Source organism: Galeopterus variegatus, unplaced genomic scaffold (assembly GCF_000696425.1).
Source record: "Galeopterus variegatus unplaced genomic scaffold, G_variegatus-3.0.2 Scaffold2854, whole genome shotgun sequence".
Classification (NCBI taxonomy): domain Eukaryota; kingdom Metazoa; phylum Chordata; class Mammalia; order Dermoptera; family Cynocephalidae; genus Galeopterus; species Galeopterus variegatus.
In genome coordinates this window covers 185,290-208,815 of record NW_007728965.1, presented here as the reverse complement: position 1 = coordinate 208,815, position 23,526 = coordinate 185,290, and the positions used below count along the sequence as shown (strand labels likewise).

Genomic DNA, 23,526 nt, shown 5'->3' with positions numbered 1-23,526 from the left:
TGCTTTGCTGCTGATTCTCTGGGGAAGGCTTTTTGTGCAGCTCAGGTTTTAACCATTGACCTTGTAGGTAATTCCAGGTCTTGTGAGGTCTAGTACATCTGGTTGTGTGGAAACTTTGGTCTGGGCCTGAGTCTTTTCAGCAAACTGCACTGCATACAGTTCTATATTCCTGACCAGTCTTCACTGAGTGGTCCTGTGCTGACTGGAGGGCAGATCAGCTGTCCATGCTGTGCCCTGATGTTTCCCCAGTGGATCCATCTCTCCCAGATCCTGCACTCCAAACACTTCCCAGGGGATAGACCCTGCACTGGTCCTTTGAGATAACTCACCAGCCTCTGAGTGGCTCCTTTATTCAGTTGTCTGTGGCCCCTTGCTCCTATGTGGGTCCACAGGTACCCTGTTAGTGGTTTTGCCGTCCCAGGGGCCACCAAGGCCCTCTTCTCCCCTGCAACCTCCAAGCAACTTCATATGAAGGGCACAGCTGTGGCTTTTGCCAACTCTTGCTCCATGTGCTCACCAGGGCCAGCCTTGAAGCAACAAGGGCTCAAAAGAGTCAGAGTGGTCCTTTCTCTCATTTTGACTTCTGCCTTCATGAGCTCCATAGGTCTCTCCTCCTCTTCCCCTGAGCTCTAGCGGCCTGTTTTCTTAATTCTAATTTAATAAAACAACAATTATATCTATAAATAGCACGGTCTATATATGCAGTAAACAAACAATGCCCATCCCATTCTATTCTTAGATATAATCAGATGCTTATCTCTATAGTTTCTTAGTCTTTCCAGACAAACAAAAAGGAATTCTCACAGTGGAAGTAAAGCTANAAGAGAAATTATTTCATCTTATAAGATCTATTAGGATATAGCTCTTTGAGGGATAAAAGTCTTTTTAGTCATGGTCATAACACGCCCTCTTTTTGCCCATGTGATTATGGGTCTTTGGCGTATGTATGAATGAGTATGTGAGAGTAGGGGATTAGAGAAAAGAACTACATTAGCAGTTGAAGAGTAGGGGATTAGAGAAAAGAACTACATTAGCAGTTGAATGCTGTACCTAGTTTATAGGTTTATAATGTCTGGATTATCTTTGAACTGCATGAAAGTCTGTGAGGTAGCACAGGGACTCAGAGAAATTAAGGGTGTAAAAGGTGAAAGAGTGACAAGGCTGAAATGATCATCCATGCTAGTTCCTATTCCAAGGTTCTTTAATGCTACTATTTTTGTCAGGTAAGGAAAGGATAATGACACCTAGTTTGCTACCTCACAACATTGCATAAACAAATCAAGAGAGCTAGTAAATGGCAGATTGTTTTGAAAGCTGTGGAAGGTAATTTAATCATAAGGGACTGTAGTTTTTTTCTTAACTGTTATCATCATTAAGGATCTCTCTGCATAGAAAAGGAGAAGACTTGAACGATGATATGATAAGTTTGGATTTTGGAAATAACTTTTGTCTTAGTACCATTACTGGTCTACAAACATCTTGTTTACTTTTTAATTTTCTCATTTCCTCCCTCTGTCAATATCCTTCAGGTGAGTTCAGATACTGGTCCACTTGATAAATGTGTAGGATTGGTGTATAGTTTTTCTTATTTAACCCCATTTCTTACTAACGAGAGGGAAGAGGGTTCAACATGTTTGAAAAATGATTGAAAAATCTGAAATAAAGATGGAGTTTTAAAATTGAGAAAAATACTCTGATAACCTAACTCTGACCCAAACCCCAGGTCTCTAAAACTTCAATCCCATTCATTTGAATTTAATATCCATGGTGGTTTTTAGAAATAAGGAGCAATTAATAGGGCATGTGATGAATCACCTCTGGATTGACAACATTTCTGAAATGGAATGAAGAAAAGCCATGATATCATGAGCCAGGTGATGAGTGCTTCCAATATTGGGTGTACTTACTCAATATTCTTTTGACTACCTTCTCCTCTTGGAAAAGGTTATCAGTTCCAAACCTTCATTCATTATTTCAGGAGGTTCTGGGTGTCAGGGAGGAGCTCTCTTCCAGTAAGAAGGAAACCAACTCCTTCGGCTTTTCCGCATAGCAGAGATTCTTCAGAGAGGCAGTCATCATTTGTGTATTGTGTTCAACCCTAGCTCTGCTTCCACTCCTGGGAATACTATCTCGTAATAACTTCGTATAGCATACATTATACGAAGTTATACGAAGACTTGAACAAACACTAGCATAGTTTCTTATAGCTCATGCACATGTCCCTGAGATGACCCAGCTGCCATTTTTTTTAAGTTCCTGCCTAAGAAAGCTAAATGCTATCCAAAGAATTTACTGTTCCAGCCAAAACCTGACTACAGGCCCATATCCTCTCATTTCTTAGACCATTTACTTTAGAAAACATGTACTTTAAAACCTTTTTTTGCCCTTTTGCGAAATCTTCTCCAATTCAGACATGTTTTCCTAAGGACCTGGAAGCCATTCCTTTGAAATGCAATTATCAAGAAGGATAGAACCTCTGTTTCCCAGTCTCTTTGGGAAGGTAGGAGCCTAATATCAATAAGGGCAAAAATACTCTGATAACCTAACTCTGACCCAAACCCCAGGTCTCTAAAACTTCAATCCCATTCATTTGAATTTAATATCCATGGTGGTTTTTAGAAATAAGGAGCAATTAATAGGGCATGTGATGAATCACCTCTGGATTGACAACATTTCTGAAATGGAATGAAGAAAAGCCATGATATCATGAGCCAGGTGATGAGTGCTTCCAATATTGGGTGTACTTACTCAATATTCTTTTGACTACCTTCTCCTCTTGGAAAAGGTTATCAGTTCCAAACCTTCATTCATTATTTCAAGGAGGTTCTGGGTGTCAGGGAGGAGCTCTCTTCCAGTAAGAAGGAAACCAACTCCTTCGGCTTTTCCGCATAGCAGAGATTCTTCAGAGAGGCAGTCATCATTTGTGTATTGTGTTCAACCCTAGCTCTGCTTCCACTCCTGGGAATACTATCTGTTTGGGTTAGATTTGTAGTCATCAGAGCATATTACACAGTCACCAGTTCTGTTATAAGGCATTAAATCTTCCTGCCATCAAAAACAAGAGTGTATGGTTGGAAGACATTTCATATGGTCTGACAGGGCAGATGAAAGATAAAAAATTAGTATTAGCATGCCCATAGAAGAGGCTTTCATAGATAACGACAAGGATTTGATGATGATTGAAATGGAGCAATGATTTTGTTAACTATGAGATAGCTAATACTTTGATTTTGTTTTAGGTATTGTGGTTTAGAATACAACTAGAAAGTGAAAAGAGAACATATACCTTTTTGTTTAATGTCACTTTGGAATGTGTTGGGGGAATTATTCTATTCTGAGTAGACTTAAATCTGTTGTTGAGAACCAAGTTAACAAGATATAGACTTTTCTTTAAATCTTAGATGTTATCTAGTACAACCACATCATTATAGTGTCATAAAAATGGAAGAATAGCTATCATTAGCTATAAAGCTTATAACATATATTTGGTATTGTTGTAAGCATCACACACACACACACACACACACACACGCACGCACACGTTACCTCTAAACCTTACAACCATTGTACAATGTAGGTATTATTATCTTGATTTTACATATTAGGAAACTGAGGCTCAGAGAAAATAAATGACTTACTCAAGGCAAGATTGCTAGTAATTGGTGAGTCAAAATTTGGACCCAGATCTACTTTGCTCCAAAGCCAGTTCTGTTTCTTTTAACAGACTTCCTGACTCCTGGTCCCATTCTCTTTCCATTAAGCTGTGATGGATTTTGATTTCCTAACCTGAAACAGTAATGCAGTTTAACTTCCTCTCCATGATCACTAATTTACCAAACCACTGGAAAATAACAAAGCGGTCCCATTCTCTTTCCATTAAGCTGTGATGGATTTTGATTTCCTAACCTGAAACAATAATGCAGTTTAACTTCCTCTCCATGATCACTAATTTACCAAACCACTGGAAAATAACAAAGCTACTACAATAGTGAAGACCTTGAAACCAATCATTATATTTTCATAGCAAATTAATTATTTCATGGGGAAAAAAAAAAAGAAAGGACATATTCTCACTTTGATGGTTCTAATAATATTGGCATGATCCGAAAGTTGGCCAGCCTTGATCAGTTTTCTGGAACAATTATCAAAAGTCCTTTGATCACATGAAGTCCAAAACTTCCCTTCTATGGATGCGGAGACACTGAGAAGTAGTGGAAGCAAACTACATGGCTCTTGCTTCAGTCCTCTTTGCATGGTTCTTCACGTGACATTTTAAGCTGGTAGAGTAATATATGCTGGTAGAATAAAGGTATTACTTGTAGGATGAAAGAAACTTTTTTAAGAAAAATGTTACGTTTATATATTTATGATTTTTAATAGTTTATTTCATCTTTCCTTTTTGGGAGACTAAATAATGGGGCAATATAGGAATGTATTTACGATTTAATGATTGAGCCAAATTTTTCAGACAGTAATGTGATAGTGATGGGTCATGAAAAGTTAAACCTTGAATCTCTAATATTTATGATTATGTTATGATGATTGGTTAGAATATAAGATTGGACTTTAGGATATGAAATACCCTTCAGATTGAGCATTGTTTTAAGTAGTTGTATACAAGCTTTGTTTTCAGAAAGCTCCAGCCTTTACTATTGCATGAGGGGGAAGCAGTGTGTGGAATGGGAAGAATGCTGAACTTGCGGTCTGCTGGCGAGTGCCAGTTTTGCCTCTTCCATCTGAACTGCTGGGGAAAGTCTTTTCTCCTTCTCTGAGTTTCTGTTTCCTCATGTATTCAGTGTTATAGTTTTGTTAGGTTATTTCTTTGGGTCATTTAACTCAATGCATATATGAGTCTGTGACACTGAATTCAGACACTTCATAATATCTATGAAGGAACCAGGAACCCCAGTTTCTCTCACTATAGGCAGCTTTCTCCAGGTGTGGAAATCTACATCTTTACCTGACTGGTAGAACAACCAATCTGTCTTCTTTTCCCCTCCCCTCCCACTTAGGTAAGGAGTTCAGTTAGAAACATGTCTGTCTATGAGGTAGTATGTCTGGTGTTGCTGAGGAATTCAGTTCTTATATAGGATTATGGAGTATTAAAGTTTGAGTAGGGTCCTCGGACTCAATCTATTGTCTTCTGGGGAAAGTATTATAAAAACACATTGCTACTTTAGAAATAGACATTATCTCTTCAAATTGTCCACCTTGACAGGATCCTAAAGGATGGAAGCTAAATTGACGTGGTATAGTAAGTCTAGCACAGCCTTGAACAACTGGTTTTACGAGGGTGTCACCGGTACTTGCCAGTATACATAAAAGTAAGCTGCATCTCCACAAGTTCAGTCTTAGAGCACCAGCTGAGCAATGCACGGAGCAGATTTGTAACCAACTTACATCATCTGCAACATGAAGACAGCCACAGTGCCAGTGCTTCTGACCCTGGCTCTTTGCTTCATACAAGGTGAGCAATTTACATGTAATTTAAGCCTCTTGTTACACATGTGAAAGTCCTGGAGAGGGAACTCCCCCCTACCCTGCCAAAAAAAAATATTTATGTATGTATGCACAATCCTGAAATACCTTGCCAGACACAGAATTTTGAAGATTTATATATGTGGCTTAATACCTATGTTGTTATCTTTAGAAATGGCAAGTAATTTCAGATAATCTAAATTTTTACCCAAGAAAAATCCTTTCATTAATTCTATATTAGTTCTGAAAAACTAATAGATTCATCTTCATCTTCCCCTCACTAAGCATACCAATTCATACTGAATATGTATGTATATGTATATACAATAGACATTTAAAAGTGTACATGTAATATATGTATTTAAATACTATATGTATAAATAAAATTATAAAAGACCAAATTCAATCATCTGTTCTTTTTTCAAAGCAATAGTGCCTTCTAGCTTATTTTATTTTTGTGTTTTCAAATCCTGAATGTACTGAAGGTATTTCTCCTAAAGAATGAGGGACTTCTGTGGAAGTTAGAAGGTAGCATTTGCTATTTGATTTTGAAGAGAACATGAATTGTCTAGACTTATTTTGCTGTGAAGCACTGACATGTTTAGAAAGAGAACCTCAGAGATGCAAGTCAGTAAGATCATTATACACAAATGCTGCCCACTTTCCTAAAATAAATGTATAGGTACAAAAGAGTTTGTTAATGAGACAGCATAACAGTCTGTGATTTTAACTAATCTTAATTTTTGCCAGATCTCTAATTTTTGTATCTTTTATAAGGAGGCAGAGTTGCCAGAATTCAGAAAATTGAAGTTTGTGTGTGTATATGATATAAACTTCATGCTACATTATACTTTTAAATTATAATTGGTATATTTTATTTTATATGTATGTTATGTTATAATTTTAAAATGGAACCTGCCATCCTTTACACTGAATGGACCTCTTGGAAGTTAGATATTTTGAGGAGTTCACATAGCACATGAGAGCTATTTTCCAAAGTAGTTGGATTTTTCTGAGTGATTGAACATTTGTGAGTATATATTCTGACTGGCGGTGCAGTACCCACACTTTATTTGCCATGGTAAATCTTAATGTGTTTGAAAACAACTTGTGGTTTTACAATTTATTGTTATTAAAGCAATCAAGACACTGCATTTAGTGAACTGTTTATTTATTAAATATTTTCATTCCCTTAAATTTGGTTTCTGCATTTTCGTCCTAGATGCTGCCAGTGAGGAAGAAGATCAGGTTAGTCCTGCTTTTTCTGTTCATTGAATTCATTCCAAGATTCCTAAAGAAAAATGGTTTGTGGCCAACACCTTGATGTTAATAATACAGACATATTATTATACTGATAGGTACTGATAGCTTTTGTTAAAAACACAGAAACAGGTCTTTATGAAGCAAGCCATGACACTCTCTCTCTCTGTCTGTCTCTCTCTCTCTCTCTGTGTCACACACACACACACACACACACACACACACACACAATGTGTTAATGATGATGAATATCTGCAAAAGGCAATTTACCATGCTAGAGAAGTGCTTTAAAATTCCATAAACAGACAAGAAATACATCAACCAGTGAACTACTATCACTCTGTTTAACAGTTAAACAAGCCATGTTACACCATATAGGAAGCTAAAATAAGTTTTCTGGTAACCATTATGCAAAAGCGGGAGTGTCCGTGTCTTGTATATAGTCAGCATATAGATTTCATTCAATAAATATTTATTGAGCATCAATTATGCACCAGACCCTGTTTGAGATGTTGGGGATATTCTAAAGTACATAAAATAGATAAAAACCCTGCCCTTCTAAAACTTACATTTTAGTGGAAGAAAACAGACAAATTAATAAGGAAATTAGTAAAATATATTGCATTAAATAACAGTTAGTCCTAGCAGAAAAATAAAGCAGGGTAGAAATTCCTGAGAACGGAGGTAGTATCTGTTCTCATTGGGATAGTCTGGGAAATTCTCCCTACAGTGATAGTAATAGAACAAGGATCTGAAGGCCACGAGGGAGTGAACTGTGAAGGTATTTGCAATTTACAGCAGACCAGGCAGAAACACCTGTGCTGGGAGAGGACCTGATGCACGAGGTGCTTTACCAACTCTTTAAAGTCTTTCCTTTGAAAAATAAAAAATATTTTCTACAGAAGTTAAATGTTTTCATCTATTTGACAGACAAGTTAAAAGGGCCAATTATTCATTCACACGCAGGCACAAACACACATTCGATATATTTACACACACACTACTATGCATGCTATTAATTCAGCACTTAAAACACTAAGTGTTTTTCTAAATATGTAGCAAAATTTGCTGTCTCTCAAAGGCCATGAATATTTTAAGAATTAAAAAGTGAAATGACTGTTCTCTGCACTGAAACACTTAAAACCCTGTTAAAATATTCTCTTGCTGTTTTTTATTGCAACAATTTTTTTGAAAAGAACTTCTTACAGGAATGTTCTAGAAAATTTCATCATAGTCTCTATTATTTCACCTAAGTTTTGCTGATTAAGGAGAGGTTCAGAAAGCATGGTAGAGAAAGAAAAAAGGCTGAATTTTTGGGAATCCAAAAGCATGTTCACTTGGACTTTTGTCACTGGAAAAAGAAGGACATTGTATAAATCTCACTGTGCAGGAAGCCATCATTTTCTTTTCCAGAGTCCATGATAATGAGTGGTGATTTCTAGTAGGTATTTTGCAAGTTTGCACTGATATTTTTTTATACCATTATACTCTATTTCACTAGAAAATGTTTTAAAAACATAGGTTTAGACACCTTCTATATTGGTCTAAAAGGCAAAGAAGAACACAAAGAAGTAATTATTTCTCTGGGAATCTTTCTAATTATAGTCTTTGGATAGTGTGTCAGAAAGGAAAACTACAGCTTTAGTATTTCTGACAGTGCTGGAATTATTATTATTTTCCCAAGTTCAGCTTGGGTTCTTTCTAGCACCATAAAATCATGTTGAATGCTATAACATGAGCCAGAACAGCGTGGAAAAGCTGGAAGTTATACTGAAAGTAAGCAGTTGCTGAAATGTCATCTCCCCACCTCAGGATGACTTTTGGTTCTACATCTTGTGTTTCAATCCTCTGTATTATGGTAATTGGAAGGATGTTCCATTTTCCCTAAAGAAAAACTTACATGGTTGCTTTCAACTGTTATGGTCTTTTTCTCTTTCCAAAGAGAGTATATTGGATAATTTCATAACTCAGAAAAATAGCACTGACTCCCACCTTAATGAATTAACATCTGTGAGCAGGTTTCTCAACCTACTCTCTGGGCGTCTGATGCCCATTTGTAAAAAGTGGAAAGCGGGTCTTTCTAGGAATTAAGCTGTCATGTAGTTATGACATCAGAGAAGTCCAATACAAATGATCCTGATTGATGCTATCTTTTACTATGAACCATTCAGAATTATTTAGAGCTTCATTCCAGTATTATCATGAGATTCTGTTATGTATACTTTCTCTGTGACCTACCTCATAAGAGATGTATTTCTATTGCAAAGACACCAGGCTCTTCTCTGATTCTATTATAGGGTTTTTAGAGTTCTATAGAATCAGTTATATCCAGAAAACTAAGCAATGACTTTCAAAGTTGGCATAAGATACTAAAGAATCGAACTAGACACAGATCTCAAGATGCCCAGTTGTTAATCTGTTGCCAGAAATTACTATGTTACTCCAACAAGATCACTGGGTGGTGATGATAATCTTAGAGATATTTTAGCAGGTCATCTTTAGAAAAATTTCCCAGGGCTGGTCTCTGATATTATTTAGTGATTCTTCTACACCATTAACCATTCTGCAGGTGCTACCAACTACCTACCATGTTTAAGAGGCTAGATTAGGTATATCTTTAGACTCTAAGCACTATTCAGGCAAGGATATTTCTGTCTTATTTACTGCTATATCTGTGGCTCCTAACAAAATATAGTAATCTCATAAAAAGTGATTGTTGACTGATCAAATGATTATTAAAAAGATGTCAGAATCTAAATAGAATTGTGTAATAAGTCCTCTAGAAGAGATGTGTTTGTCAGAGTTGGAACAAAAGTTCTACTTATTCATTTACCTATGAGTACGAGCATTGGAAGCAGGCTTTTTTTGTGTGTGTGTAAAATTTAAACAAAACTATCAAACAAAAAACTTAGATTCAAAAGGCTTGATCTAGAGGCCTAGTGAATTTTCTAAATTAATAGGAACTATAACATTTAAATAAGTGCACCACTGATTTTAAACTTCTAGAAAAGAGTTAATGACATGTTGCAGGCTTTAGATAAAATACATTTAATAACTAAATGAAAAGAATGAACCCTCTCCTTTAAAGATCATTTCACTATCCTTCCCTCCACCAATTATATTATTTAAAATGGTTTCCACTCACCTCCCTAAACTTGGTACAGTGCGGATATTGGTGTTTGGAAAAAGAAAGCCTAGACCAACTATAGCACAGCATGTCCTCAAAAATGCTGCACAGAACAGTAAAATAGTAGTTCCAGAGAATGTGTCATGCACACACAAAGAATAAAAACAAGAGAGACTGATGCAAGTTTTGAGAACATAGACTCATGAGGTTTGATTCTGATGGTAGTGATTGTGTTGGTGGCATTGGTGGTGACGGTGAGGTGGGAGTGAGGGTGCTTTTTAAAAAAAGAGCACATGTTTAAAAGTACAAAATGGCTGAGCCTTTCCCAGGACCTTGGAAGGGAGATGTGATTGTGAAGAGCCCTGAATCTTAAGCTTTATTAGCTTTAAGATAAGGCAAATAGTATATCAAAGGATCTGAGAGTTTTTTCAGGAAAAGAATTAGTCTAGAAATTTGTTTCCAAATGTAATGACCAAGAAATCCTTTTCTTTACTTAACAACTGCTAGAATTTCTAGGAGCTGGCACTTGCAGAACACCCTTCAGGAAATGTGGGCAGAGACACTTACAGTTTTCAATGCTCACACACTTTGTCCCAGTCCTTCAGCAACCTTTCCATATTCCTTTCCAGGCAATTGCTATTGGCCGACTATGTATTTTATATGTGAAATCTTAGCATTTTACAATAATAATAATGAAAACCACCACCATCATGACAATAGTAATAATAATAATAAAGGAGGAGAAAGAGGAAAGATGGAGAATCTACTTATTGAAAAACTACTATGTATCAGACACTCTTTGAGGGCTTTATATGCTTATAATATTTAATCTTCACAAAACCTATGAAATGTATATATTTATACCCTCAATTTTAGGCGGAGAATCTACTTATTGAAAAACTACTATGTATCAGACACTCTTTGAGGGCTTTATATACTTATAATATTTAATCTTCACAAAACCTATGAAATGTATATATTTATACCCTCAATTTTAGGTAGCTTAACAGAGCCTTTGGGAAGTTCATTTGCTAAAGATATTGGGGCCATAAATAGGAACCCTAAAATATAAGCTCAGATCTTATGACTCCAGTCCCTTATTCTTTCTATTTCACTAACTGTTTCAGATGAACGCTTATGAGGTGAATTTGCAGGCTCCAACAGAAAAGCTGGAGACATTATTTTTGTTTGTGCTGTTTGTATCAACTGAGTGAATGGCTTCTGTACAAGGGGGATAGTGGCCATTAAATAGTACTGCACAAGAAAGTTCTTCCTAGGAGTAAGGCCTTTTTTGATGAAGTTTCACTAAACATCACTTTTTTTTTTCTTCTTTTCTTCAGAAAGCATGCAGTGGATTTCGGCCATTGATGAAAAATGGAAAACTGTTCTGTCCCCAAGATATGGAACTTTTTCAAAACCCTAATGGAATAATGCTCATCAACAAATGTGCCACTTGCAAAATAATATTGTAAGTAAAGGTCCTTTTCTTTCAAGTGTTTGAGTTACCAGCTATTCTCTGAACTAGTAAATGTATTCTTTTTCTTTTTTTCAATGTATTTTTCTAAACCTGAATGGTTAAATAAAAGTGCTTAGCAGATCACTCTGACAACTTCCATCAGATAAAGTTGGATAATTGCCACCCATGTGGAAGGCTTTTAATAATAGTGCAAATGGAATTTTAAAAGCATTCCAGAGGGCCCGGTGTTAATACCTCATGTAGCACTCTGTAGTCTTTTGACGATGTAGTTCCATGTTGAGCTTCCTGACACTGGGGAAAAAGGATTTTAAGAAAGAAAGTCAGATTCCTTGAACCTGTTAAGACCTAATTCTGTTGTAGCCTAGGGCCTGAGAAGATCCCCTTGAGAATGTTGCTAGACTCTCCTTGTGGCAACCAACCAGCAGAAGATTTGAATAGGATATACCCTAATTCTGTGAGCTGCCAGTGTCTTCAGACATCCGGGATTATGTTAGGAAGAAATAGATAAAGAGTAGATTATAGCTTCCATCTCACTGCAGCTCAGAAAGAATTAGTATTCTGGAAGTTTATCAACATCCATCTGTTGCTTCTTACCTTTGTTTCCTTCTCTCCAAAAACATCCCAAAGGTAGAAAAAGTCTTGAGTTATCAATTGTAAATCCTCAAACCAGAATGTCCTAATTTGTTTTTGAACAGGAGGTCATCCTCAATTTCTGACCACCATCAAAACTTCAACACTGGTACCAAGCCAATACTAAGCTTACCCATTTAAGATAATTATGCTATAATTGGCTTTTTAAATGACAGGTTGGTATGTGTCAGGGGATTTAATTTGACATATTCAATAATATAGGGATGAAGAAGTGCAAGTATGTGCTGCTTCTAGTGAACAGACCGTGAAAAGACGAAAGAAGGCAGGGCAAGATTCAGGGTAGGGGAAGGCCCAGGGCAGGTTGAATAATCCTTTCTTATTCTCTTGAAATTTCAATGTAAACCAGCAGATATATTATTTACTATAAAGTTTCCTTATTTTTATGTAGGATGTTTTAATAGAAGAGCAGATTTATGAACATAATAAATTTACTGAAAAATAAATTCAAATAAAAGTAAAACGCCTTAAGACTTGCAAGACAGATTATCATTTTAGAGTCAGTCATTGAATTATTATTTTTATTACCTATATAAATTATGTTGTAATAAACCTGGTTTCTTAACCTGGGAAGAAGGAGACTGCAAGGCCTGAAAGCTTTCTTCAAATTGCTGAAGGACTGCCTTGTGGAAGAGGATATTGATTTGCTCTGTGGGTACTGAGAGATTGAAATCAGGACCAATACAGGCAGGCAGATTTTGGTTCAGTGTAAATACGGTCTTTCAAAGATTGTATTCACACAATGGCACAGATGGCTTTTACAGTTGGTGAATACCAAGCTACTAGAAGTATCCAAGGGAAGTAGTCTGTTCTACAGTTATAGGCAGAAGATTTTACCTATAACAATACCATGTTTGAGAATTTTTCAGCATTGGGGATATGTGGTACTGTGCCCATTTCTGAACATATGTTTACTTTGGCCAGTCAAAATTAAGTTTACCATCTAAGCTGTTATTTCTCAAAGTTGGGCAAGCATTGTCTAAGTTATATTATTTCTCATTCTCTTTCAGGGAAAAAGAAGCAAAATCCCAGGAAAGGGCCAGGCATTTATCAAGAGCCATCAAGGACACTGCCCCAGCAAAGGTAAGACTGTCTGGGGCCAACCTGTCATGTCTGCTTTCGAGATGATGTTTGACTCTATTTAGAGCTATCTATTTCCTAATTACTGGGTCATACCTGTTGTGAAGCCAACTACTTAGAAGGGAGAAAACATGGCTTAGTCCAGGGGTAGGCTAAATATCTGGTACATCATGTTCACAGCCCAACCCATGACCCAACTCTCTGGAAACATTTTGGGCACAGACACTATGAGGTGGAGTAAGCCAGTCTGATGTCTGCCTTCCATGGCCATTTCTCATTTCTCCTGTCCTTTCTTAGCTCTAATAAGAGCCTTCCTGAGACTGTAGAACTAAGTTCAAATCTCAGAATTCTTATTTATTGTCTATGTAACTTGGGAAACTTATGTATCTCTGGGTCTCATTTTCTTCATCTGTGAAAGGGGTTGTGGACCAAATGGGAAACTAAGTTCAAAAAACCAGCCACAGTGTTTAATATGTGTTAGTGGGTATTTGATCCATTCCATTTCCTCTCTCTTTTCCTCTTTTGCTCCTTACTGCATATCTTTTCTAATACATAGAGGGTTCTTCTTGTATTATATATATTTTGCAGACTGGAACTCAGGCTAATATTTTGTTTGAGAAAAGTGTTCTGCAGTAAAATAATAAAACATTAAAAAGTAAAATAAAGGGGAAGAAAGAAACCACACAGATTTAGCCCACTTCACAACCATCTCACTTTATAAATATTTTTTTATTCGTACAAATTTTTGATTTATACAAAAATATAAAAATGAAATTAAAAAATAAAAATTCTATGCCCATATTGCTGGAAATTTCTGGCCTGACAAAGCTGGGGCTGTGATCAGCTATTCTGGCAACTACTCACATCACTCCAGGTCTTCTACGTAGCTTCTTCTCTAAGTTCTTCTTTCTCTTCCTCCTCTTCTGGCCCCAACACATAATTAAAATGATCACTCAGGGTAGGCACACCCTAATTACTTATAACATCCTTGTCTAGCCAAGCTGCCATCTTCCTTGGGAGTGTCACTTAGGAATGTCTGAGAACCTCATCCTCCACAGTAAACATAGTTGACTAAATTCTTTGCTTGGGCTCAACCAGTCTCACTTTTAACACAATAACACAGTCATCACTCAATCAATCAATAATTGCAAATCCTTTATCTGTAGCAAAGTGAATTCACTTCCATACCCTACAAAATCTGTGGGAGCCAGAAATGTTTAGTGGCAACTTTTAAATCTGCCTTTATTTGTCACATTCAGAGACAGGCTCATTCTATAAGATCTATTCTCCACTGTCTCCTTTATAAAAAAAAAAAGTATACATCAATGGTGATTACAAAGGTAAAATACAAGCAAATGACAAACAAACAAAATGCACACTCACACATACACACACACATCAATCTTGACAAACCTGCTATTTAAAAAATATTACTAGTCAGATATTTCCGTATACATCAATGGTGATTACAAAGGTAAAATACAAGCAAATGACAAACAAAATGCACACTCACACATACACACACACACATCAATCTTGACAAACCTGCTATTTAAAAAATATTACTAGTCAGATATTTCCACATGTAGAAACAACTTTATTGAATTTTAATCAAATAGGAGTATTACGAAATAAAATTAAAGAACTTTAAGACATCATACCTCTTTGGTAATGATTTATGACTGAATTATATTTTTGCCTCTAGATAAAATTCTTATGGATATATGGTTTGCTACTTAGGAAACTAGGTATAAATTAGGGCAGTTAATATTTGGCTGTGTGCCTTTCAAATAATTTCTGTCTAGGTTTTTACTTGTCTGTTTTTGAGTGAATTCATGCCATTACACTATATTTGTTGTTGTTTTCCTTCCCACTGTAAAAGAATAATCTTCTTACTTTCTCTGCTTAGATTCCTCCCATCAAAACCAACTCCACTACTCACTCTGAGAATGAGATGCTCAATCTACCCAAGAATTTTCCTCCTACAGACATCCTCCCTCTCTTTCATCATCAATTTCTTTGTCAGCATGTCATCCTTTCACCTCCCAACTCTATTATTCATTCCATTATCAGGTCTTGTTGATACTGCCTCCAAAGTATATCCTAAATTTGACTCTTTTTATCATTTTCATCTCTATGACCCCAGTCCAGTCATTCATAATTTCTGATCTCTAATGTCTTTGGTCCATGTGGAGGCTTTTGCTTTTTAATTGATGAATTAATTCATTCAATGTTTCTCATGATTTAGATTGCCAGCTTTATAGGACATTAAGTTCATATGTATGTATGTGTGTGGTTTTGAGTTCCCAATTTTTCCATGCATTTTTTGAAGTACCCTTGTATAGTTTCCATATATATATTGAAAATAAGAAATTTACTGAGTTTGAATATGGAAGCCCAATGTGTTCAGAGAAACAAATAATTTGTAAATTAATTGGGTAAAATTGACTTTTTTATAGTATGAGTATTAACTTGCCCAACTCAAAAGCATAGAATAGCTTATCATTATTTTACAAAACTTCTATGTACTTGGGCCGACCCCGTGGGTCACTCAGGAGAGTGTGGCGTTGGGAGCGCAGCGGTGCTCCCGCCACGGGTTTGGATCCTATATAGGGATGGCCGGTGCGCTCACTGGCTGAGCGCGGTGCAGGCGACACCAAGCCAAGGGTTACGATCCCCTTACCGGTTACAAATAAATAAATAAATAAATAAAAATAAAAAATATTCTCTGAAGATATTTTATAATTTTCGTTAATACCTAGAAAATTTATAATTTTATTGCTAGTTTAATGGTATTTTGTTTTTGTGGTATTTCTATTAATTGCTGCAGGTTGGTCTTATATCAGACAACTTTATGATATCTTCTGTTAACTCTGGTAGCTTGTTGATTCTACTGGTTTTTTCCTTTGTAGTTGATCACATCATTTGCATTTAATAAGAGTTTTATAATTTCCCTTTTAATCTTAGCACTCCTTCATATTTCTTTCTTTCCTTGAATAATTGCCAAGGATCTAGAGTTCAATAGTTAAATAGTAATGATGATAATGAACATCAAACTGCCCTCTCTCTCCCCATATTAAAGGGAATACATCTAAAGTTTTTCCATTAAGTATAATGTTTACCATGGGGTGGTTGTTGTTGTTTTTTCCTGTAAACTTTATCAAGTTTTGGAAGGTTCTTCTATTCCCAGTCTGTTGAATCATTTTCAAGTGCCTTCTCTGAAGCTGTTGAAATAATCTGATTTTTCTCTTTTAATTTATTAATATACTACATTTCTGGATAAGTGTCTTAATGTTCAACTATTATTTTCTTAGAGTAAATCATTCCTGATCATAATATATTTTTAATACACTGTTTGATTTGGATAATGACTTTTTTTAGAAATTTAAAATTATGTTTATAAGTAAAGTGAAGTTATACTCTTTTCTTTTAAATTTTTCTTATATGATTTGGGAATCTAAATAAAATTGCCTTGAGGGGTGGAGCTTCTGGCTGTGACTGAAGAAGGAGGTCAGCAAATCCTCTCCCCAAAAAGCAATTATGAAGCTAGACAAAATTGACCTAAATAACTATTTTAGCACTCTGAAAATTCGTCAGCAGTCTATGCCAATTTGGAATGCATTTAAGCCAGAAAAACTGCTGAACTCGAGATAAGAAAAAAGGGAGTCCATGAATGTTCTTGTTTAGGAATACTCCCATCTCAATCCCTGGCTAGGTTGTTATGGAGGTTCTATGAACTTCAGACTGTGAGCATCAGCAACTACACTGCCACTGTTGAAAGGGTTTACCTAATTTGGAGTAAAGGGCAACAACCACACTCAGAAGTGTTTTTGGTGGAAGTGACGATCTCCACCAAGAGTGAAAAAGATAATCAGAGATTGTAGTCATGGTTAAGACAAACATATTTCTGGCCAAGTCTTTGCAAGTGGGCAGAAGACACCAAAGAGGACCCAAGCAATTCACAAACTTCGGTGACTGTAAGGCTGTTCACATGCATTTAGAGGACACAAAATGTCTCAGTGGAAGGCAAATGCTGAGGTAGATGTAAAAATAGCCTGAACTTTGCATGCCCTCTCTTATGTACAAAGGTCCATATGGAAGACTTACTAGTTTGAGATATTAGAACACAAACTATGTGTCATTGGCTGATCACCAAGCTACAAAGACATAGGAGGGAAAACGTAAGAATACAGGCTTAAAAAATTAAAACTATAAATATTTTCTTAGGAGATACAACAGTAGCTGAAAATTATGGGAGAACAAGATTTCAAATATTTAGGCTAGCCAAAGAATCAAAGAGACAAAAATGAAGCAAAAATAATTTTTAGGGGAAAAATCATAATCTCGAGTACCTATAATATATTATCTAATATGTCCAATTTTCAACAAAAATTATGAACTATGCAAAGTAACAGGAATATATGGCCCACACACAGAAAAAAAAAGTAAATGCAAGCTGTATTTGAGTGTCTATAGATATTAGATTTGTCAGGCAAAGACTTGACATGGCTATTAAAAATATGCTCAAAATACTAAAATAAATAAATCATGTTTAGAGAATTAAAAGAAAGTATAATAACAATAAATAAACAAATAGAGACTTTAAATGAAGAAATAAAAGTTATAAAAAAAAGAACCAAATGTAAATCTGGAGTTGAAGAGCACAATAACAGAAATAAAATCAACAGAGAGGCTCAAAGCAGATTTGTGATTGCATAAAAAAGAATTAGCAAACTACAAAAAAAAGATAAACAAAGGCTAACAATGGAAGTACAGCAAGAAAAAAATATTAAAGAAAAATCAACAGTTACAGAATCCTTGGGATAACAGCAAACAAGACAACAGATGTGTAATGGAAATTCCAGAAATAGAGGAGAGAGAAACAAAAATAGAACAATTATTTGTACAATGGCCTAAAATGTCCCAAATTTGATGAAAAAAGTAATCTTAACATTAAAGAATCTCAACAAGTCCCAAATGAAATAAATACAAAGAGATCTACACTTTGTCAGAAGACAAAATAATTTTGGAAGTGGCAAGAAAAAAATGACACATTCTATATACAGATTACAATTAAAGTCAGGCTTCTTGTCTAAAATAATAAATGTCAGAAGGCAATGAAATGACATGATCAAAATGGTGAAGGAAAGAAGGTTAACCAAGATTCTATATCCTCCAAAACTATCGTACAAAAATTAAGGCAAAATAAAGATATTCCCACATCAATGAAATCTGAGAGACTTTGATGCTAACAGAACTGCTTTACAAGTAATAGTAAAGAAAGTCCTTTAGCTGAATGGAAATGACTACCTGATGGTAGCTTGAACCTACAGAGAAAAATGGAAAGCAGCAGAAATGGTGAAAATACAGATTAATATGAAGTGCTCTATAAATATATTTTCTTAGTTTTTCCTAAGTTCTTCTTCTTTTTTTTTTTTTTTATTACTAAAGTAACCACCAAGAAAATAATGTTCAGGCATACCTCGTTTTATTGTGCTCTGCTTTATTGTGCTTTGCAGATGATGTGCTTTTTGTAAATCGAAGGCTTGTGGCAACCCTGTGTTGAGCAAGTCTGTCAGCACCATTTTTCAACAGCTTGTGCTCATTTTGTGTCTCTGTGTCACATTTTGGTAAATCTTTCAATATTTCAAATGTTTTCATTATTATTATATCTGTTACAGTGATCTGTGATCAGTGACCTTTGATGTTACTGTTGTTCTTGTTTTGGGACACCATGAACCATACCTATATAAGATGGTAAACTTAATTAATAAATGTGTGTGTTCTTTTTGCTCCACTAAGCAGCCTATCACCAATCTCTCTTCCTCTCTCCAGGCCTTCCTAGTCCCTAAGACACAGTAATATTGAAATTAGGACAGTTCATAACCCTGCAATGGTCTCTAAGTGTACAAGTGAAATGAAGAGTCAAACATCTCTCACTTCAGATGAGAATCTATAAATGATTGAGCTTAGTGAGGAAGGCATGTTGAAAGCCTGGAAAGGCTGAAAGATAGGGCTCTTGAGCCAAACAAGTCAACTTGTGAATACAAAGGAAAAGTTCCTGAAGAAAATTAGAAGTGCAAATAAGAAAATGAAACACGCCTATTGCTTATATGAAAAAAGTATTAGTGTTCTGGATAGAAGATCAAACCAGCCACAATATTTCCTTATGCTGAAGCCTAATCCAGAGCAAGGTTCTAACTTTCTTCAATTTTGTGTAGTCCGAAAGAAGTGAGGAAGCTTCTGATGAAAAGTTTGTTGCTAACTGAGGTTGGTTCATGAGGTTTAAGAAAAGAAGCCATCTCCATAACACCAAAGTGCAAGGTGAAGTATCAAGTGCTAATGTAGAAGTTGCAGAAAGTCATCCAGAAAATCTAGCTGAGAACATTGAAAAAGGTGACTACACTAAACAGCAGATTTTCAGTGTAGCCCTTGAAGCAGCCTTCTATTGAAAGAAGATGCCATCTAGGAATTTGACAGCTAGCGAGGAGTCAATACCTGGCTTCAAAGCTTCAAAGCACAGGCTGAATATGTTGTTAGTGGCAACTGCAGCATATGACTTTAAGTTGAAGCCAATGCTCATTTACCATTCTGAAAATCCTAGGCACTTAATAATCATGCTAAATCTACTCTGCTTGTGTTCTGTAAATGGAAGAACAAAGCCTGGATGACAGCAAATTTGTTTGCAGCACAATTTGCTGAATATTTTAAACACACTGCTGAGACCTAGCACTCAGAAAAAAATTTCTTTCAAAATATTACTGGTCATTGACAACGTACCGAGTCATCAAAGAGCTCTGATGGAGATGTACAAAGAAATTAATGTTTTTGTGCCTGCTAAAACCACATCCATTCTGCAGCTCATGGATTGAACCATTTTGACTTTCAAGTCTTATTATGTAAAAGGCTATAGCTGCCATAGATAGTGATTCCTCTGATTGATCTTGACAAAGTAAATTGAAAACATTGTGGAAAGGATTCACCATTCTAGATGCCATTAAGAGCATTTAATGTGATTCATGGGAGGAAGTTAAAATATCAACATTACCACGAGTGTGGAAGAAGTTGATTCTGATTCTCATAAATGACTTTCAGAGGTCCAAGACTTCAGTGGATGAAGTAATTGCAGATGTAGTAGAAACAGCAAAAGGACTAGAATTAGAAGTAAAGCCTGAAGATGACTGAATTGCTACAATCTCATGATAAAACTTGAAGGGATGAGAAATTGCTTTTTATAGATAAGCAAAGAAAGTGGTTTCTTCATATGAAATTTATTCCTGGTGAAGAAACTGTAAACACTGTTGAAATTATAACAAAGAATTTAGAATATTTCATAAACTTAGTTGATGAAGCAGTGGCAGGGTTTGGGAGGACTGAGTCCAATTTTGAGAGAAACTCTACTATGAGTACAATGCTGTCAATCAGCATTGCATGCTCCAGAGAAATATTTTGTGAAAGGAATAGTCAATTGAAGCAGCAAACGCAGGGTTTGGGAGGACTGAGTCCAATTTTGAGAGAAACTCTACTATGAGTACAATGCTGTCGATCAGCATTGCATGCTCCAGAGAAATATTTTGTGAAAGGAATAGTCAATTGAAGCAGCAAACTTTATCATTGCCTTATTTTAAGAAATTGCCACAGCTATCCCAGCCTTCAGCATCCACCACCCTAATCAGTTAGCAGCCATGAACATTGAGGCAAGACCCTTTACCAGAAAAAAGATTACTACTTGCTGAAGGCTCAGATGATTGTTACCTCTTGTAGCACTAAAGTGTTTTTTCATTAAGGTGTGTACATTTCTTTAGACATAATACTATTGCACACTTAATAGGTTACAGTATAGTGTAAAAATAACTTTTATATGCACTGGGAAATGAAAAGGTTTTTGTGACTTGCTTTCTTGTGATATTAACTTTATTGTGGTGGTCTGGAATGGAATCAATACCTGCAAGGTATGACTATGTATAATAGATACATAAAATTAACAAAAGAATTAAAAAGGCACACTAGAAATATCTAACTCAAAATAAGGCAGTAGTAGAAGAATAGAGTAGCAAAAAGGACGAGAGCATATTGAAAACAAATAGAAAAATAAAAAATATTCACAAATCATATGGCATCTAAAGGACTTACATCCACACTGTGTAAGGACCTCTTACAACTCAATTACAAGGGTACTTGAAAAGTTCATGGAAAGGTTCATATTATTTTGATTCTATTTTTCCACAAACTTTCTGAAGTTCCCTCTCATAAGACAAACAACTCACTTAAAAATAGATACTACATCAAAGATACATAAATGCCAAGGAGTACATAGCAAGATGCTCAACATCGTCATTATTAGGGAAATCTAAATTAAAGCCACAATAAGGTACCACTACACACCCACTTGTGTATATTTTCTTATCTTATTATTCTAATACTTATGCACCTTTTAATTTTAATTTTTTGTCTTGTGATCAATACATAGTTTGATCCTACTTTTTAAAATCCAATCACTAATTGTGTTTTAATTTGTGGGTTTACTTGGTTCTCCCAATATTTTATATGTTTAGTTACCACACATTTTTTAAGTTATTTTTAAAGTAGTTTCTTTTTTCCAGCTTTTCTTTGATGCTGATATAAATATAACATGCCTATTTTTGTTATGACTACTTTTAACCAAATATACATACTTTTAATTATTTATTACTATTGCTAACATCTCTATCTTCTCCCCTAATGTATGTTAGCCTTTTCTCAGTTCATTTTCTGAAAACACCCTAAACCTCCACAATTTCGTTATTAACTAGATTTTAACTTTGAGTTGTTATGGCTAATTCTCTCTTTCTCTTGTTCTTTTGTTTTTTCCTTAATTCTAGAAAAATTTCCTATTTCTTTAGATATTTTTTCCTATATTTGTTTCCCTCATTTGGGGAAATTTTAATTCTATTCTTTATGCCTTTTAGCTTTTCTTTTCTATTGTAAATTAGTTCTCCATTTTCATTGCCTTCTAGGAGAGTTCTCCAATCTGATTTTCTAGTTCACAAATTCATTACCTATTTGTACATGTCCCATTTTTATTCTTTGTATCGTTTTATTTATCACCATTTGAATATTTTCCATATCTAAAACTTTCCTTTTGTTCTTTCTTTACAATTTCTTTTTTTCTTCTTTCATTTTCCAGTTATCTTCTCTTACCTCTCTAAAGCATAATTGAACTTTTGGTAAATTATTTTTTTTACCCATCTCAATTCTGCTCCAGCTGATACATGTTTTTCAGTATATTGTATTTCTTTTTCGTTGTTTTATTTCTCAGATATACAGATATTTTTACTGTAAGATTTCATAGTGGCTTTAGTTATTTTTTTCTGCTAAAGTGAGTTAGGTAATGTTCAAGGCCAAGCTTTGATCTGTACCCTTCCTGGGGAGTGTAGAAATAGGAAAAGGGTTAAGGCCCAGAGCTGGAGGTTCTGGAACCACTGTTGGCCTCTGCAGTTTGCTGCCACTCCACCAGGTCAGGAATCCATCTGTAGGCTCTCAGAAATTGTCAACACAGGTAGAGGTGTTTTCTGTAGGTGGTGATCCTCACCCCTTGGAGTTTGTAGGGGAAGGAGATAAGTCATAAATCCTTGCACCTGTTCTCATCACCTCCCAGATGGCCTCTTGACCTGCCCTCTCATTCCACTGCCTGCACCTGTGACCCAGTATGTTGCTGTTGATTTTCTGGGGAAGGGAGATAGCAGTGATTATCCCAAGTTAATTACTTTGGTACATAATTTTCTCATGCTTCTATGGTTTTTCCAGAAATAATTTTTGAGAGAAAACCAGCAGCTGCCCTGCTTTTTCTTTATGCTACAGCCACACTTTTCTTCTTTCTGCCCCTTAAACAGGACAACCGGTTCTCATCACAAATACTTTGCAATTGCAGTTTGCTATTTCTAGATTGTTCTTCCCTCAGATCTCTAACGTTTGGCTTCTCCTCATTGATCTTATCTCACCTCAAATGTCACCTTTGCAGAAAGACCTTTCTTGCTACTATATTTAAAATTGGACCCCAACATTGTCATTCTAGGCACTATCATATTATTCAGTTTATTTTTCATAGTACTTACTATGATCTAAAATTGTAGTATATATTGTCTTTCTCTTCCTATCAGAATGTAAGCTCTTAAAACATGCATTTCTCTTTTCTGTTTTTTTGTGGGGTTTTTTGCTGTGAAAGTCTCACTGTCTAGTAGAATGCCTAGGCCTAGTAAACATGTAATGAATTTTGTGGAACAAATAAACAGATGAGTGAATGAAATAACATATGTGGACATTACATATCTTAGTTTCACTCTATTTTTAACTTCTTCCCAAACATAAATAGTGGAATATGCTCTATAGCTTTTCTTTTCTATTTTAAGTTCTTTTTTCTTTTTCATTGCCTTGTAGGAGAGTTCCTCAATCTGATCTTCTGGTTCACAGATTCATT

The 23,526-nt window shown here is 35.5% G+C and overlaps 1 protein-coding gene across 1 annotated transcript in view; it reads left to right on the top strand.

Annotated features, from left to right (window-relative positions):
• The first annotated feature begins 5,286 nt into the window (after positions 1 to 5,286).
• SPINK5 (serine peptidase inhibitor, Kazal type 5) overlaps positions 5,287 to 23,526 on the top strand; it is a 76,640-nt gene continuing 58,400 nt past the window's right edge. Inside the window, exons 1-4 of the mRNA XM_008583221.1 lie at positions 5,287 to 5,467; positions 6,701 to 6,726; positions 11,206 to 11,333; positions 13,001 to 13,073. Coding sequence (XP_008581443.1) covers positions 5,413 to 5,467; positions 6,701 to 6,726; positions 11,206 to 11,333; positions 13,001 to 13,073 — 282 coding nt within the window. The 5' untranslated portion in view covers positions 5,287 to 5,412. The remainder of the gene's footprint in view (positions 5,468 to 6,700; positions 6,727 to 11,205; positions 11,334 to 13,000; positions 13,074 to 23,526) is intronic.